The sequence below is a fragment of the Tinamus guttatus genome, unplaced genomic scaffold (assembly GCF_059628265.1).
Source record: "Tinamus guttatus ecotype Peru unplaced genomic scaffold, ASM5962826v1 Tinamus_guttatus_pri_ptg000480l, whole genome shotgun sequence".
In the NCBI taxonomy this organism is placed as follows: Eukaryota; Metazoa; Chordata; class Aves; order Tinamiformes; family Tinamidae; genus Tinamus; species Tinamus guttatus.
The window spans coordinates 635,691-649,091 of NW_028289014.1; the positions used below are offsets into that span (position 1 = coordinate 635,691).

The window sequence follows — 13,401 nt, forward strand, 5'->3', positions numbered from 1 at the left end:
CTCATAAATACTACTATTTTGGTTCTCCTCCAGCCTGTAATCACAGAAGCAATTCCCTTCTCAGGGAATCTTGAAGTCTGTCCATGAATTTGGATATAACCTGATGGCTTCCTAAAGTAAAGTAGTATATGCCACTTTTTCCAAATTAGGACAAATGTTCCACATCACACTTTAGTAATATCATGCTTCCTATTTTTCTTCCTGAAGTACTTCTACAAGCTGGCAGTGAATTGTTTACTAATCAATTTACTAAGATTTAGGTTAAACCTCTAACAATGGAGGCAGGAATTTAAGGCATAGTGCTTGATAAATTACTTAGATCTAAAATTTATATATTTTTCTTCTGCTCCCTATTCTGCCTAAGCATTTATATTCCAAATTCTATTTGATTGATCTCCATGCAGGGTACACCAGCTCTGTCTCAGTCTGGCATAGCAGCTGATGCGTTATTGAAAGGAACCATCACCAGACTAGCTACAGAAGACAGCAGCCCAGAAAAGTGTCGCGAGGAAGCTGCAGCCAAAGGCCATGTTATTTACGAAGGCAAAAGTGGGCATATATTATCTTATGATAGTGAGTATTTATATATTCTCCCCAATCAAAGTCAAGATTACAGTGAGTTCTGCTTTTAAAATCTATAGCTGAAGTATGTCTTCCTCCAAGTCTATAGGTATAAACCTCAGTCACCGGCGTGCCGACTGGGACAAGCGTTGACCTGCCTGTGTATTTTGAGGGGGTAGGAATTAAAATGATCCAGAAACTGTGCCTGTTCTGAGTCTTCTCTACTTTGTAGCTGAAATACCATTAACCTGTTTAATTTCTGTGCCATCCATTTCCAAATCCTCCAGGAATATTTTTGTTTTGAAGGCTATGGAAACACTTAAAGGACTCTATGTAAAAAATCAAAAGAAATGTGTCCTTTAACTTTTAACTTTTATACAAATACTGATAAGTAAGTAACTTTTTGAGCGTACGTTTTTAACAAACCATGAAGAATCTCTTTTGAGATGCAGTGTTTCAGTATTATATTGAAATTGTATTTTTGTTGGTCCTGTTAGTAAATGGATTGCTCATTTCTCTCTTCCTACCCCCTCTTCAATTGTTCCCATTCCTTAACTACATTTCTTGTAAACTTTGGCAGCTATTAAAAATGTTCGTGAAGGAACAAGGAGTCCAAGAACTGCTCATGAAATTGGTTTAAAGAGAAGTTATGAGACAATGGAAGGAAATATAAAGCAAGGAATGTCAATGCGGGAGTCTCCAGTGTCTGCACCACTGGAAGGTAAAACATCTGCCTCTAAGGTGTTGTGTATTTTATTAAAGTCTCTTGCATTAATGCAAGAGAGTCAAGATCTGTTTTCTAGGGCAGACTGGAAGAGATATTAGGTTTAAATATTATGTTGTTGACCAAATTCATGTAATAACTGCCGCAATAAAAGCAGGCTGGAGATAGTACTGAAGTAGATAACAGTTTTCATATTTCTTTTGGCAAAGTAGGTACCCATAATTGCAGTAATTCAGCCAACATTTACAAAAACACGTTTTTTGGTTTTGTACAGCCCCAGCAACAGTGGACTCCACGGATGCCCTCGTTCAGTTAAATACTGCTTCCCAAATGTGGCAGAGTAACGTTGTAGTTGATTGGTGTGACCTTGTGCATTTGCTTAGATTATGCCAAGCAGAAACCTGCTGCCATATCCTGCTTTCTCTTGCTTTTGGGCCTCCCTCACTTTTTTTTTTTTTTTTGCCAAATTAATATACTAGAATCAAACTAAAAACAGAAAAGTCAAGTCAAACCCTTAAATAACTTCCTGAATGTCCTGCAAATACAAACAGGCAATAAAAACTTTCTCGATAAATTCTCTCGAGTCTGTAGGAGAAGTTTTTGTTCTTATAGAGCATTTTGTTCCATCTTTGCTTGGCCCCAAATGGGTATTGTGAGTATGTCTTCATCAGATGAAACAATATGGTTTGGAGAGTTTTCTAGACTGTAGATAGAAAATCAGTGCTACCTTTAAGTTCCTGATGCATCTGCTCTTCTTTCCGTCTCGTTTGACATACGAGAAGCTGCTCTAATGTAGCATGCAAGTGTCATCACTGACATGTTTTCCTTCTACAAACTGTGGAAAATTATGTGTTCTTTGGGATTTGATTTACATTCTTCGTATGGTCTGTAAATTCAGCTCTCTTCCAATGATTCAGTCTTAATTTTGACCAAGTTGGTGATGCTGAGGTATATTTTGGGTGTTTTTTTTTTCTTTTTTCTGTTTCTCATCTATAAGTGCTTTTTGGCTTTTTTATATATATACATACATACATACGCACACATGAACGTGTAGAGATATATATATTTCTATGCATATGTGCATATACACATGTGCACACGTGCCCCTTTCAAGGAAACTGAAGCAGAGTGCTGGAGATGGAGAAGTTGTGACTGTTTCTGGAGAAGATTTAAGCTTAATTATAAAAATACGTGAATATCTGGTGTTTTGTAAACTTGTTAAGCCCTGCAGCAAAGTAATGAGGTGAATATTTGGATTGAAAAAGGTATTTTACATTTTTTTTTTTTTTTTTTTTTAACACTTGTCCTTCAGTTTTCTGAATTACGTTCATTTAATTTTAGGTTTAATATGCCGTGCATTACCTAGGGGCAGCCCACATGCTGAACTAAAAGAGAGAACAGTGTTGTCTGGCTCTATAATGCAAGGTAAAGTTTTGCTTGTTTAGAAGGCAAATTTTCTATGGGGAGCTTTCTGATATGTTGTATACAAGTTCATTCGTATACATTGTATTGTTTCCCTTTTGCAAAATAGGTCATTATTATTATGAATACTTGGTAATTAGCACCTTTTTTTTTAAGTGAGCATTAATAATTCCTCAGACATCCGAGATGTATGTTATTGCCTTTATCTCAGCATTTGAAGTAACTTGTGATCCATTTAGGAGCTTGAATATTTGCTCTTTTATTTTTCTTCTAAGTTTTCCAAATATATTATAATAGCCTACAACAAATAAAAGTTGCAGTAATGTCTCATGTAATTAGTCACTCTTCTTTCTCAAAGGAAGAGACATAGTGAGTGTTAGTGCCAGTGATATGACTTTCTTTCTTTCTATAAAAGGCACACCAAGAGCAACAGCTGAAAGTTTTGAAGAGGGCCTGAAATATCCTAAACAGATTAAGAGAGAGTCACCCCCCATAAGGACATTTGAAGGAGCCATTACTAAGGGGAAGCCATACGATGGAGTTACTACTATAAAAGAAATGGGACGTTCCATTCATGAAATCCCAAGACAGGACCTATTGAGCCAAGAAAGTCGCAAGACTCCTGAAATGGTGCAGACGACCAGGCCAATCATAGAAGGCTCCATATCTCAGGTAAACAGACAAAGTAGTGTTAGACAGTTGCTTGCAAACTCAATAATGCATCAGTTCAGGAGATGGGGAGGTGTTTTTGTTGTGTTTTTATATAAGCTACCCATTAAGCTTTACAAGTAAAGCTTAAAACATTTGCTGCTTATTTAGAAAGCCCTTATGTTGCATGGGCATTGGACACCCTTGCGAGCAAGTGTTGGAGAGCTGAAAAATAATGATGACTATGATCCAGTTATATTGTGTGCTGTAGCATTAGAAAATGTGATAGAAGCAACAAACTGTGATTGAGAGAAAAAAAAAATAATACTTCTTAGCTGTTGTGGAACACTGGCAAGGAAGCCTCACTTGATCTTTTTCACTTTTGCAGGGTACCCCCATAAAATATGAAAGCAACTCTGGCCAGTCTGCAATCAAACACAATGTAAAATCTTTAATCACTGGACCAAGCAAACTACCCCGTGGAATGCCTCAGCTGGAAATGGTGCCAGAAAACGTGAAGGTGGTGGAGCGAGGAAAATATGAAGATGTGAAGACCGGGGATGCAGTACGTTCCCGTCACACGTCAGTAGTCAGCTCTGGTCCCTCTGTTCTCAGGTCAACTCTTCATGAAACTCCCAAATCACAGCTGAGCCCTGGGATTTATGATGATACCAATGCACGAAGAACACCTGTGAACTATCAGAGTCCAATGTCCAGAAGTTCACCTATGATGAATAGAGTTAGTGAAGGTATGGTATTCCTATTTGGAGTAAGATAAGGATTTTGAATAATTTCATTTTAAATATATTTTTAAACTATTTTCTGTAAGCTATGTCACTTCACTTTTACTCTAATCATGCTGTTCAGTTTGGAGGGTGGCTGGCAGACATTTTAAAGGCCCTAAGCTGTTAAATAAGAAAATGAAAGTCTGCTGTACTGTAGTGTGAAAATAGGAGGTAGTTCAGCCTCAATTTGCATTTCATTCTGGATCTCATTGCAAGGGTTACCTACAAGCATAGTGTTTTGAGGGTAGGTGCAATTAGTGAATGGTAATGGTAACTAGATGAGGAAGATAGTATGATCAAGGACAGGCCCACCCTAGTTAGCAGGATTGGAGGACTTCTACCAGGGAAAGTTTGTACTATAAAATGTTCTATGATTTATTGTAGCAGACTGAAGAGTCCAGCAGAACCTTCCCTGGGCACCTGTTTATACATATAGCTGAATCTTCTATTGGAAATATGTATTTTCTGATTTTGGCTTTTTTTTTTTTTATTTTATTAGCTGGAATATCTTCTGGGAAGCCAGCAAATCATGAAAGGAAAAATACACTTACTCCAACCCAGAGAGAAAGTGTGCCTGCAAAATCTCCAGTCCCAGGGGTTGATCCTGTAGTTACTCACAGTCCTTTTGACCCCCATCACAGAGGAGCCACTCCTGAAGTCTATAGGAGTCACCTCCCTCCTCACTTAGATCCTGCTATGCCATTTCACAGGGCTCTGGATCCTGGTAAATATATGGTGTTTGCTTTGTTTATTTATTTTAGAAATGTATACTTTGCATAGAAAAGTTGTCTCTAAAAAGCACATACATCAATGGATAGATACAATTTATAAAAGATTATATATAGTGCTCCGGTTTGGTTTCACTTCAGGGGTTAATATCTAGCTAGGAAAGTTCTTAGGATTTCTTTTATAATATGGACAGGTCACTTCTGTTATTTTAAAAGTTCAGACAGTATTTTGATATAAGTATCTCTGAAATGTATTAAAAGCTTTCCTAAAAGCTGTACAAAGAAGGATGTGGAAGATGATGCAGAATAAAAGTGTGATCAGGACTGTGATGGACTCTCACTGGGGGGTTACCTGGTTACTCTAGAATACCCTCAGATGATACTAAATACACCAGATTTAGCTTATTGACCAGTCTACCTCTGTGAGGTATTCAAACCTTCTACAGGTATTTCAGCCTTCACTACGTCAGAATTTCAGGATTTATAATTTATCTAAGTCCTTTCTGTGACGTAAATCCTCAGTGTGGATTGTCTAGCTTTTTCTGTCTACGTGCAGTGCAGAAACACAAAAACATTTGTATGAAAATACTGGTTTTCTTTCTGGAGCTGGCTAGAAAGAATTAATAGCACTTCCTGTTGAAACTAAAGAAACATCCTAAAGCTTTGGTTTCTGTATCCCTTGTGCTGCTTGCTAGACTTTGTTTTCCCCTCCTCATCCTCAGCTGCTGCTGCTTACCTGTTCCAAAGGCAGCTCTCGCCCACGCCTGGCTACCCGAGTCAGTACCAGCTTTACGCCATGGAAAACACGCGGCAGACAATCCTCAATGACTACATTACCTCACAGCAGATGCAAGTCAATTTACGTCCTGATGTAACCAGAGGATTATCTCCTAGAGAGCAAACTTTAGCTCTCCCGTATGCAGGAGCAAGAGGTACATCTTTTTTTCCTCTTTTTCTTTTTTTCTTTCTGATATTCTTAACCAAAATCTGCTTTAAAGAATATCAAGTGGTTTGATGCATCATTTTTGCTTGTTTCATATTTGTATATGCACATATGCATACATATATACATATATATGCGTGCATACACATAGGTTTTGGTCACTTACAGATTTCCTTGGAGGGAATTGACTGAGCGTATGGAGAATAGTAATTCAGTTATGTGAGGTGTTTAGTTTTCTGAGAAGTTTTGGTAGTCTCAAGCTCTTAGATAAATCAAATAGCCTTGAGGCTGAGATATGAGATCTCATAGTCTTTTAGTTGGTTGGAAAAGGAGTAAATGATTATTTTTCATAGTAGAGGAAGCTGCATCAGAGTTCCAGTGAGACTTGTGCGTTTCAACATTTTGTTTTATGAATATAAGAGGTCTGAATGTTGAGTCAATACCATTTTGCTGATAGATCAGATGTTTTAGAAGAGGTGAAGTGTACTTTTGCTAAGGGCAATTAAATGGAGTGCTACAAATGCAAATTCTCACTTCATATTTCCCAATTAACGATTGGCCGAGTTGAGAGGTTTGTCACCCAGGAGGAGTAAATAATTCTAAACTTGTCTTATTATATTTTTTTCCACTAAGTAATCACTGCTCACATTATCAGAACAGAATATATACTGCATGGACCTTTTAGCTTGTCTTTCAGTGGTAATTTTTATGTATATCGTCTCCTATCAGGAATTATCGACCTGAATAATATGGCTCCCACTATCTTAGTGCCTCATCCTGGAGGAACAAGCACACCACCCATGGAGAGAATCACTTATATCCCTGGTACCCAGCTTACATTCCCTCCTAGGCCTTACAATCCCGCTTCCCTGTCACCAGGTATGAGCCGGTATCATTTGATGATCTCTCTAATCCTCTGTCCTTCTGAGATAATTTACCATCTTTATTCAGCTGTCACTAATGTCATGTTTTGCTGTTTTCTCAGGTAATGCTATTTGTATGCACTTCTCACTTGGATAGCAAAGGTTTTGTTAATGATGTCCTTTATAGTTGCAGTAGCAGCTGAAGGAGCACTGACAAATTCAGAATTTGCTTCATTCTGTCAGGTCTTTTTTTATAGTCATCTGATAATATGACCTCCCTAATCTCATATTACATGTGGTAAGGGGTGGAATTTTGGTCTATAAACTGGCTACTTGAGCTTTTCACTGTCTCATTCTCTTAAGCCTTTGTCCTCTTAGGTAGATGGATAGACTTGTGGAAAGGAAATATATTTGGGAAATTTGCTGTAAGTGGATGGTAGAATATAATGGCAAGTGTATACATCACATTATGCTAAAGGTTTGAGCATATCTCTTTGCTGTTTTAAACACTTTATCTCGTGGACCTTCCAGGACACCCTACACATCTGGCAGCTTCTGCAGCTGCAACCGCTGAAAGGGAGCGGGAGCGAGAAAGGGAGAAGGAACGGGAAAGGGAGAGGGAGCGAGAACGGGAAAGAGAACGAGAGAGAGAGAGAATAGCTGCAGTTCCTGCTGAGCTTTATCTTCGTCCAGGTAATTGCTGCATTTCGGTCACCTTGCTGTGGCAGTGCCTGCTTGTTATCTGTACCCACTATTAGAAAAATGATGCTTATTAACAACATATTACACAGCATTGCTTGGATTTAGTCTGCACTTCAGAGAGGTTCCTAACACCTAGTAGACCTGGTTGTAATTGCAACTCCAGCAAGTAGCTTGCTTCTTTTTCATGTAATACCTAGGGAATGCCTTCCAACCTCAACAATTCTGTGATTCTGTAATGGTGTGAATCCCAGTCATCGCTATTAAAACTTGCATTTTATTTAGAGCTTTATGGAAAGAACGCTCTCATTTATAACTCATACACTTACTGCCGTATCTGAAGCAGTGGAGGCAACTGGAGAAGGATTCAGTGTTAATACATAATTCTTATAGGATTATATAAAACATTCTTATCATATTTCCGTTTCTTCCCTCCCCCTCCATGTTCTCTAGGTGCAGAGCAGCCTGGCAGACCTGGCAGTCATGGATATGTTCGCTCTCCATCCCCCTCCGTCAGAAGCCAGGAAAACATACTGCAGCAAAGGCCTAGTATTTTTCAAGGAACCAATGGGACAAGCGTAATCACACCTTTGGATCCTGCTGCTCAGCTACGAATCATGTATGTTTCCTAAATCCTTGTTGCAGAGACATGTCTTTTCATATTTGAACTCATGTAAAGGTGCACTTAGCATGAGGGAAATTATAAAAGAGAAGGAATTATTGGTTTCTATACAATGGCTCTTGAACCTCTCTTGCATTCTCACCCAGGTCAGTTTGGATAGAAATTAGTGTCACAGAAGCTTTACTTGTATTTGAGATCGGACTTTAGTTCTTTTTCATGTGATGTAATTCAGAATGTTTGATATTTGCCAACAGGCAGCTCACCCCTGGAGCACCCTCCATAACTCAAGGCTTGCCTGCTTCCCGTTACAATACTGCAGCTGATGCCCTTGCAGCCCTCGTAGATGCTGCAGCCTCTGCTCCTCAGATGGAAGTTGCCAAAGCAAAAGAGAGCAAGCACGAAGGAACAAGGATAGAAGAGAACATAGGGCGCAGGTCAGCTGTGGTTACGGAGCAGCAACAGATGGAACAGAAAACATTGGAGATAGAAAAAAGACCTGTTCAGTGCCCGTATACGTCTGCAAATTTTTCCAGTGGGAAGTCCCAAGGTCAGTCTTCATCAGTAGTCTATTCAGAGGCTGGTAAAGAGAAAGGACCTCCTCCTAAATCCAGGTACGAGGAAGAGCTGAGAACTCGAGGAAAGACCACAATTACTGCTGCTAACTTCATAGATGTGATCATCACTCGACAGATCGCTTCAGACAAGGATGCACGAGACAGGGGCTCTCAGAGTTCCGATTCTTCCAGTAGTTGTATGTATCTTAGTAACTATCAGCTACTTTGCTGTCTTGTCTTAGCCTTTTAGAGAGATTATAAGCTGTGAAATGATTTTGAAGTTTAATGCTAAAATGTTCAGCTCTGCACAATAGAGGTGCTTCATAGGCAAATGCAGCTTTTGCATATTCTTTGCATATTCTCAAAATTCTTGCAAAATCATACTTGTTACAGGTCACAAGACCTTTCCATATTGCTGTGCTTACATGGCAATACTATTTTGTGGAAGTAATTTCTTGTTTCACCATGTATGTCATGAGAAAACAGTGGCGGTGTTAATGAAAGCATTAACATTCCTATGTGTAGGCAACAGAAGGCTTCAGCAATATTTACAGTTCATTCCATAAACTCTGTTTGATACTCAGTATCTTCCCACCGGTATGAAGCTCCTGGAGATGCCATTGAGGTGATTAGCCCTGCAAATTCACCTGTACCTACTCAAGAAAAGCTGCAGCCCTATCAGCAAGAGGCACCCAAACCAAGCCAGGCAGAAAGTAAGTTCATCTGCATATGCAAACATTCTAATGATTATCTTGCATATATTTACCATGAACTCAAAATAAGCCATTTTAAGTCACTATTTGCCACACTCTTGACTTTTGAAAAACTTTTCTGGAAGTATGTGGTTGCAGTTGTCTGGAAGAACTTGAGCCAAATGCATTAGAACTGATACTTGACATTAAATAGAATTCTTTTATAGTCTAGCTGCTTTTAAGGAGAAATGTATTATTTAATAAGATGAGCACAGTAATTTTACTTTTTTCAATTTACTTGTTGATGTCTACATTCATTATCTATCGGAAGAGCTCAAACAATTATGGAAGAGCTTACTGATGAAAAATGAGGTGAATTTCCACTGCATAGTGAAATTAAGCTCTGATTATCTGTCTTAAATTGCAGAGTCTGAAGTTATAGGGAAAAGATGGCAATCACACAGGATACCTAAAAGCTAGTACAGAAACACCTCTTTTTTTAAAAAAGTTATATACTTACAAATTTTAAATCTTTACACTTCAGTATTACAGTGTTTTAATAGGTTGATCTTCTCTTCTTCAACTAGGTGACCCAAACAGGCAATATGAGGGGGCTATTCACCGTTACAGGACACAACAGGAACCTCCTTCACCTCAGCAACCTCCACCTCCTTCCTCACAAGCTGAAGGGATGGGACATGTGCCCAGGACCCATCGACTCATCACCCTTGCTGACCACATCTGTGTAGGTTTATTTTCATGCATCTTTTCACACTTCAAAGTTGTATTTTGATTATGAGAACACATTTTCTGCAACATTAGTTAAAACTAATAATTGCAGGTGTAGTACTGAGAATATGATAAACAGTAATGTGGGTGAACTTTAAAATTGTCTCATTTGTTGCAAGTAGTCTCATATTCATATGGTCCTTTAACAAGTACACTCTGGTTAATGTCTTAGCAAGGTCTCCTTTCTTTTTTGACCAAAATCAGCAAATTATTACGCAAGACTTTGCTAGAAACCAAGCCTCTCAAGCCTCCTTGCAGCCTCCTACCAGTACATTCCAGAATTCCACCCCTGCTCCAGCGCCTGTTTCTAGCCGGGCAAAGACATCAAACCGCTACAGCCCTGAGTCGCAGTCGCAGGCTGTCCACCATCAGCGGCCGGGTGCTAGAGTGTCACCTGAAAACCTCTCTGACAAGTCCAGGGGAAGGTAATGTTTGTAATCAATTCAATCTCAAATTTTATTATTGTGCAAGTGAGGTGTTTGTGAAAATTAGTATGATAATATTTAGATCTGAGTGAGAGCTATCCTTTAATCTTTTTATTAGATGCCTCAAGGCAATATCTGCCTTGTACTTTTGTACCATTTTTGACAATTTTTTGTATGTATAACTGTTTATAACAGTGTTCCCTTCACTGCTGATACTTAATTCACAGTCATTATAGTGAAGGTGCTTAATCACTTGAAACTAATCCAAATAATTATGGATAATTCAAAGTCATGTTTTTGATATCACCAAGAATATTAAAGCATGTAAGAGATACAAAAATACTTATGTCTAGTTATAACAGTTCGAATGTGATTACATGCAGTAAGAGTAGTTATCTGTGTCTCAACTATGAATGTAGACCTGGAAAGTCTCCAGAGAGAAGTCATGTCTCTTCAGAGCCCTATGAGCCGATCTCACCACCTCAGGTTCCAGCTGTACATGAGAAACAGGACAATGTTTTACTACTCTCCCAAAGAACTGAGCCTACTGAACAGAGGTATGTGTAAAACTGAATTTTATAAACATTTTCTGCATCTTGAGCTGCAAACAATATCTAATCTCTGAAATGGAGCTGTATGTTCTAATGACAAAATAATACTTTGAACACTCTTCCTCTAGTACAGCAGGCAAGTCATTTGACAACTGTTGATCCTTTTGCAGTAGCATTCAAAGTTTTCTGAGATATGCTTAGGGAGACCTGAGAGAAATCTCACATGTTCATGTTCTATCTTATTTTTTTGTCACAAGCAGCATGTTTAGTATCATGTCTGACTGAAAGCATTAGAACAACCACCCTCATAGGTTCTACCAAATTGAAGATTTCTTGTGAGGAAGGTCGTCCCTTCATAAATCATCGAGGCTTGTCCTGCCTGCCTGGCACCCTGGCTACTGTCCAGCTGTGTGGCAAAGTGTGGAGGAACACAGGCTTCCAATCCACCTAACTGCAGAGTAGCTTGTCATGTTAAATGTCACTAGATTAAGGGGTTTTATTTGCAGCAGGTGGGACAGTGAGGTGGCAGGAGGTTGGCACATCCCTGTTTCCCAGGGTTACTTCTCAGTCTGCCAGATAAGCAACAGAAGGATCCCTGGCAGGCCAGTGCTGGCTCCCCAAATGTCTGGCAGCTGCCTGCTGCAATGGGTGCTTCTGGCTCCTGCTGCAGGGGGAATAGCAGCCAGCACACACACTGTGCACCTTTTTTTTTTTTTTTTTTTTTTTTTTTTAAAGCAATTTAACAATCAACTAGAAACAAATTTTACCTTTAACAAAGGTTAATTGCTTAGAAATAAATTCTCCTTCTAGAATAGAGACAAAAAGTGACAACAGGGGAACTGGACTCTTAAGAAGTCTCTGGTGAGAATCATTTAAAGCTCATGCTGTTGAACTTTTTTTTTTTTTTTTTTTTTTCTTTAAGCTTTTAGTCTGCAGTTGTAGGCAGGTTTCCTGTAGTGCCTAATGGCCACTAGCGAGAGGCCAAGAAACTTTTAATAATATGGCAGAGGGAATTGCTCTTTTTAAAGTTTTAATAATTTTGGTTCTAGGAAAGCTAGAATCTTTTCAGTTTGTTTTTAGATTTTTTTAAAGTTTGGTTTATTGAGACTTGAAAGCTGACTTGCCACCCTTCTTAAACAAACTCAAGTATTATAGACACCAAAGCGAATATAATTTACAGCTGATATTTTTTGTTTGTTTTGAAACTGTACAGTCTGTTCCTGCCTCCGATGTTAACTACATGCATAGCTTAGATTCTCACCTGTTTTTTTTTTGTGTGTGTGTAGTTAAATTCTGTTGTTGGAATACTGGTGTCTTTATCATCTTTATAAACAGCTTACAAATATCAATATTTTGAGACACAAAGATAAAAGGCATGTCTTTCTAGTCTGGGATTTGCTTTAGCAATTTTATTGTGCCTTAATATAACAAAAATTATGGGAAGATACTGTGCCAGCTACTGAGAGTGTAAAATTGATAAGGAATGTGAAATACTGAACACCCATCCTGACATTGTGCCATAGATCAAGGATGGTTAATTGGCAGCTCTTGTGCCAAATCCCAAAGCATATGGCTATTTTTATCTGCTTTCCAAGAATGTCTGAAATAGCTTATTCGTTTGGACCATATGTGCCAGGGTGGGTTAGTAGAGTGAGAAGAAATATGTCCTTTCTGGTGGCATACTGGGGACAAAAGTGAGAGGAGGACTAAAAGACTTGGAAATTTTTAGGGAGATGGGAGCAGCCAGCATGAGTATTCAGGCCTTTAGCTTGAATGTTCACTGACATACTAATTTTCAGTGAAGATTTTATCTGGTATGCAGAGAAGAAACAGAGATGCCTGAGGCAATTCATGTGCACACTGTCTCTCTACCAGTCTTCACAAACAACATCATTGTCGCCTTTTCTGTGAAATATTGTATCTTTATCTGTTTCTTGGATGAAGCAAGTCTCTGTTGAAGAATCATGACACTGGTCTGGTCCCCAGGGGAGAAATACCCTTGAAGAGCGTGAAAGCTGGCTGTTTCTGACGGACTGCTTTTTAAAATGATTGTATACCTTGAAAAATATATTTTCTCTGTTTAACACATGTTTGTCTTGACAGGACTGACTCTCGCTCTCCGGGTAGTATGAGCTACCTGCCTTCGTTTTTCACCAAACTTGAGAACACTTCACCAATGGTGAAATCCAAGAAACAGGAGATTTTTCGAAAGCTGAACTCATCTAGTGGAGGTGACTCTGACATGGGTATGCAGAACTTGCTTTTTCACTGTATTTTTTCCAACTCAAGCTCTACATATCTGCCATTCACAAGTGTCCTAACCTAGCTATGTTTCAAATTAATTTTTGAAATTTTTGGATAGTGTCTTGCAAACTTAAGATTTTTTTTTTAAAAG

The 13,401-nt window shown here is 38.7% G+C and overlaps 1 protein-coding gene across 5 annotated transcripts in view; it reads left to right on the forward strand.

The window, feature by feature from the left end:
* The window catches only part of NCOR1 (nuclear receptor corepressor 1), a 64,055-nt gene that overhangs the window by 44,677 nt on the left and 5,977 nt on the right, over positions 1–13,401 (forward strand). For 4 of the 5 annotated variants that reach the window (XM_088533089.1, XM_088533088.1, XM_088533090.1 and 1 more), the window contains exons 29-44: positions 405–573; positions 1,142–1,282; positions 2,627–2,710; positions 3,123–3,379; positions 3,744–4,104; positions 4,640–4,864; positions 5,591–5,800; positions 6,541–6,690; positions 7,206–7,367; positions 7,827–7,992; positions 8,250–8,746; positions 9,134–9,262; positions 9,829–9,986; positions 10,235–10,455; positions 10,875–11,012; positions 13,110–13,252. In XM_088533089.1, the coding sequence (XP_088389215.1) occupies positions 405–573; positions 1,142–1,282; positions 2,627–2,710; positions 3,123–3,379; positions 3,744–4,104; positions 4,640–4,864; positions 5,591–5,800; positions 6,541–6,690; positions 7,206–7,367; positions 7,827–7,992; positions 8,250–8,746; positions 9,134–9,262; positions 9,829–9,986; positions 10,235–10,455; positions 10,875–11,012; positions 13,110–13,252 (3,211 nt within the window). The remainder of the gene's footprint in view (positions 1–404; positions 574–1,141; positions 1,283–2,626; positions 2,711–3,122; positions 3,380–3,743; positions 4,105–4,639; positions 4,865–5,590; positions 5,801–6,540; positions 6,691–7,205; positions 7,368–7,826; positions 7,993–8,249; positions 8,747–9,133; positions 9,263–9,828; positions 9,987–10,234; positions 10,456–10,874; positions 11,013–13,109; positions 13,253–13,401) is intronic. The other variant, XM_088533091.1, reaches the window with a different exon arrangement.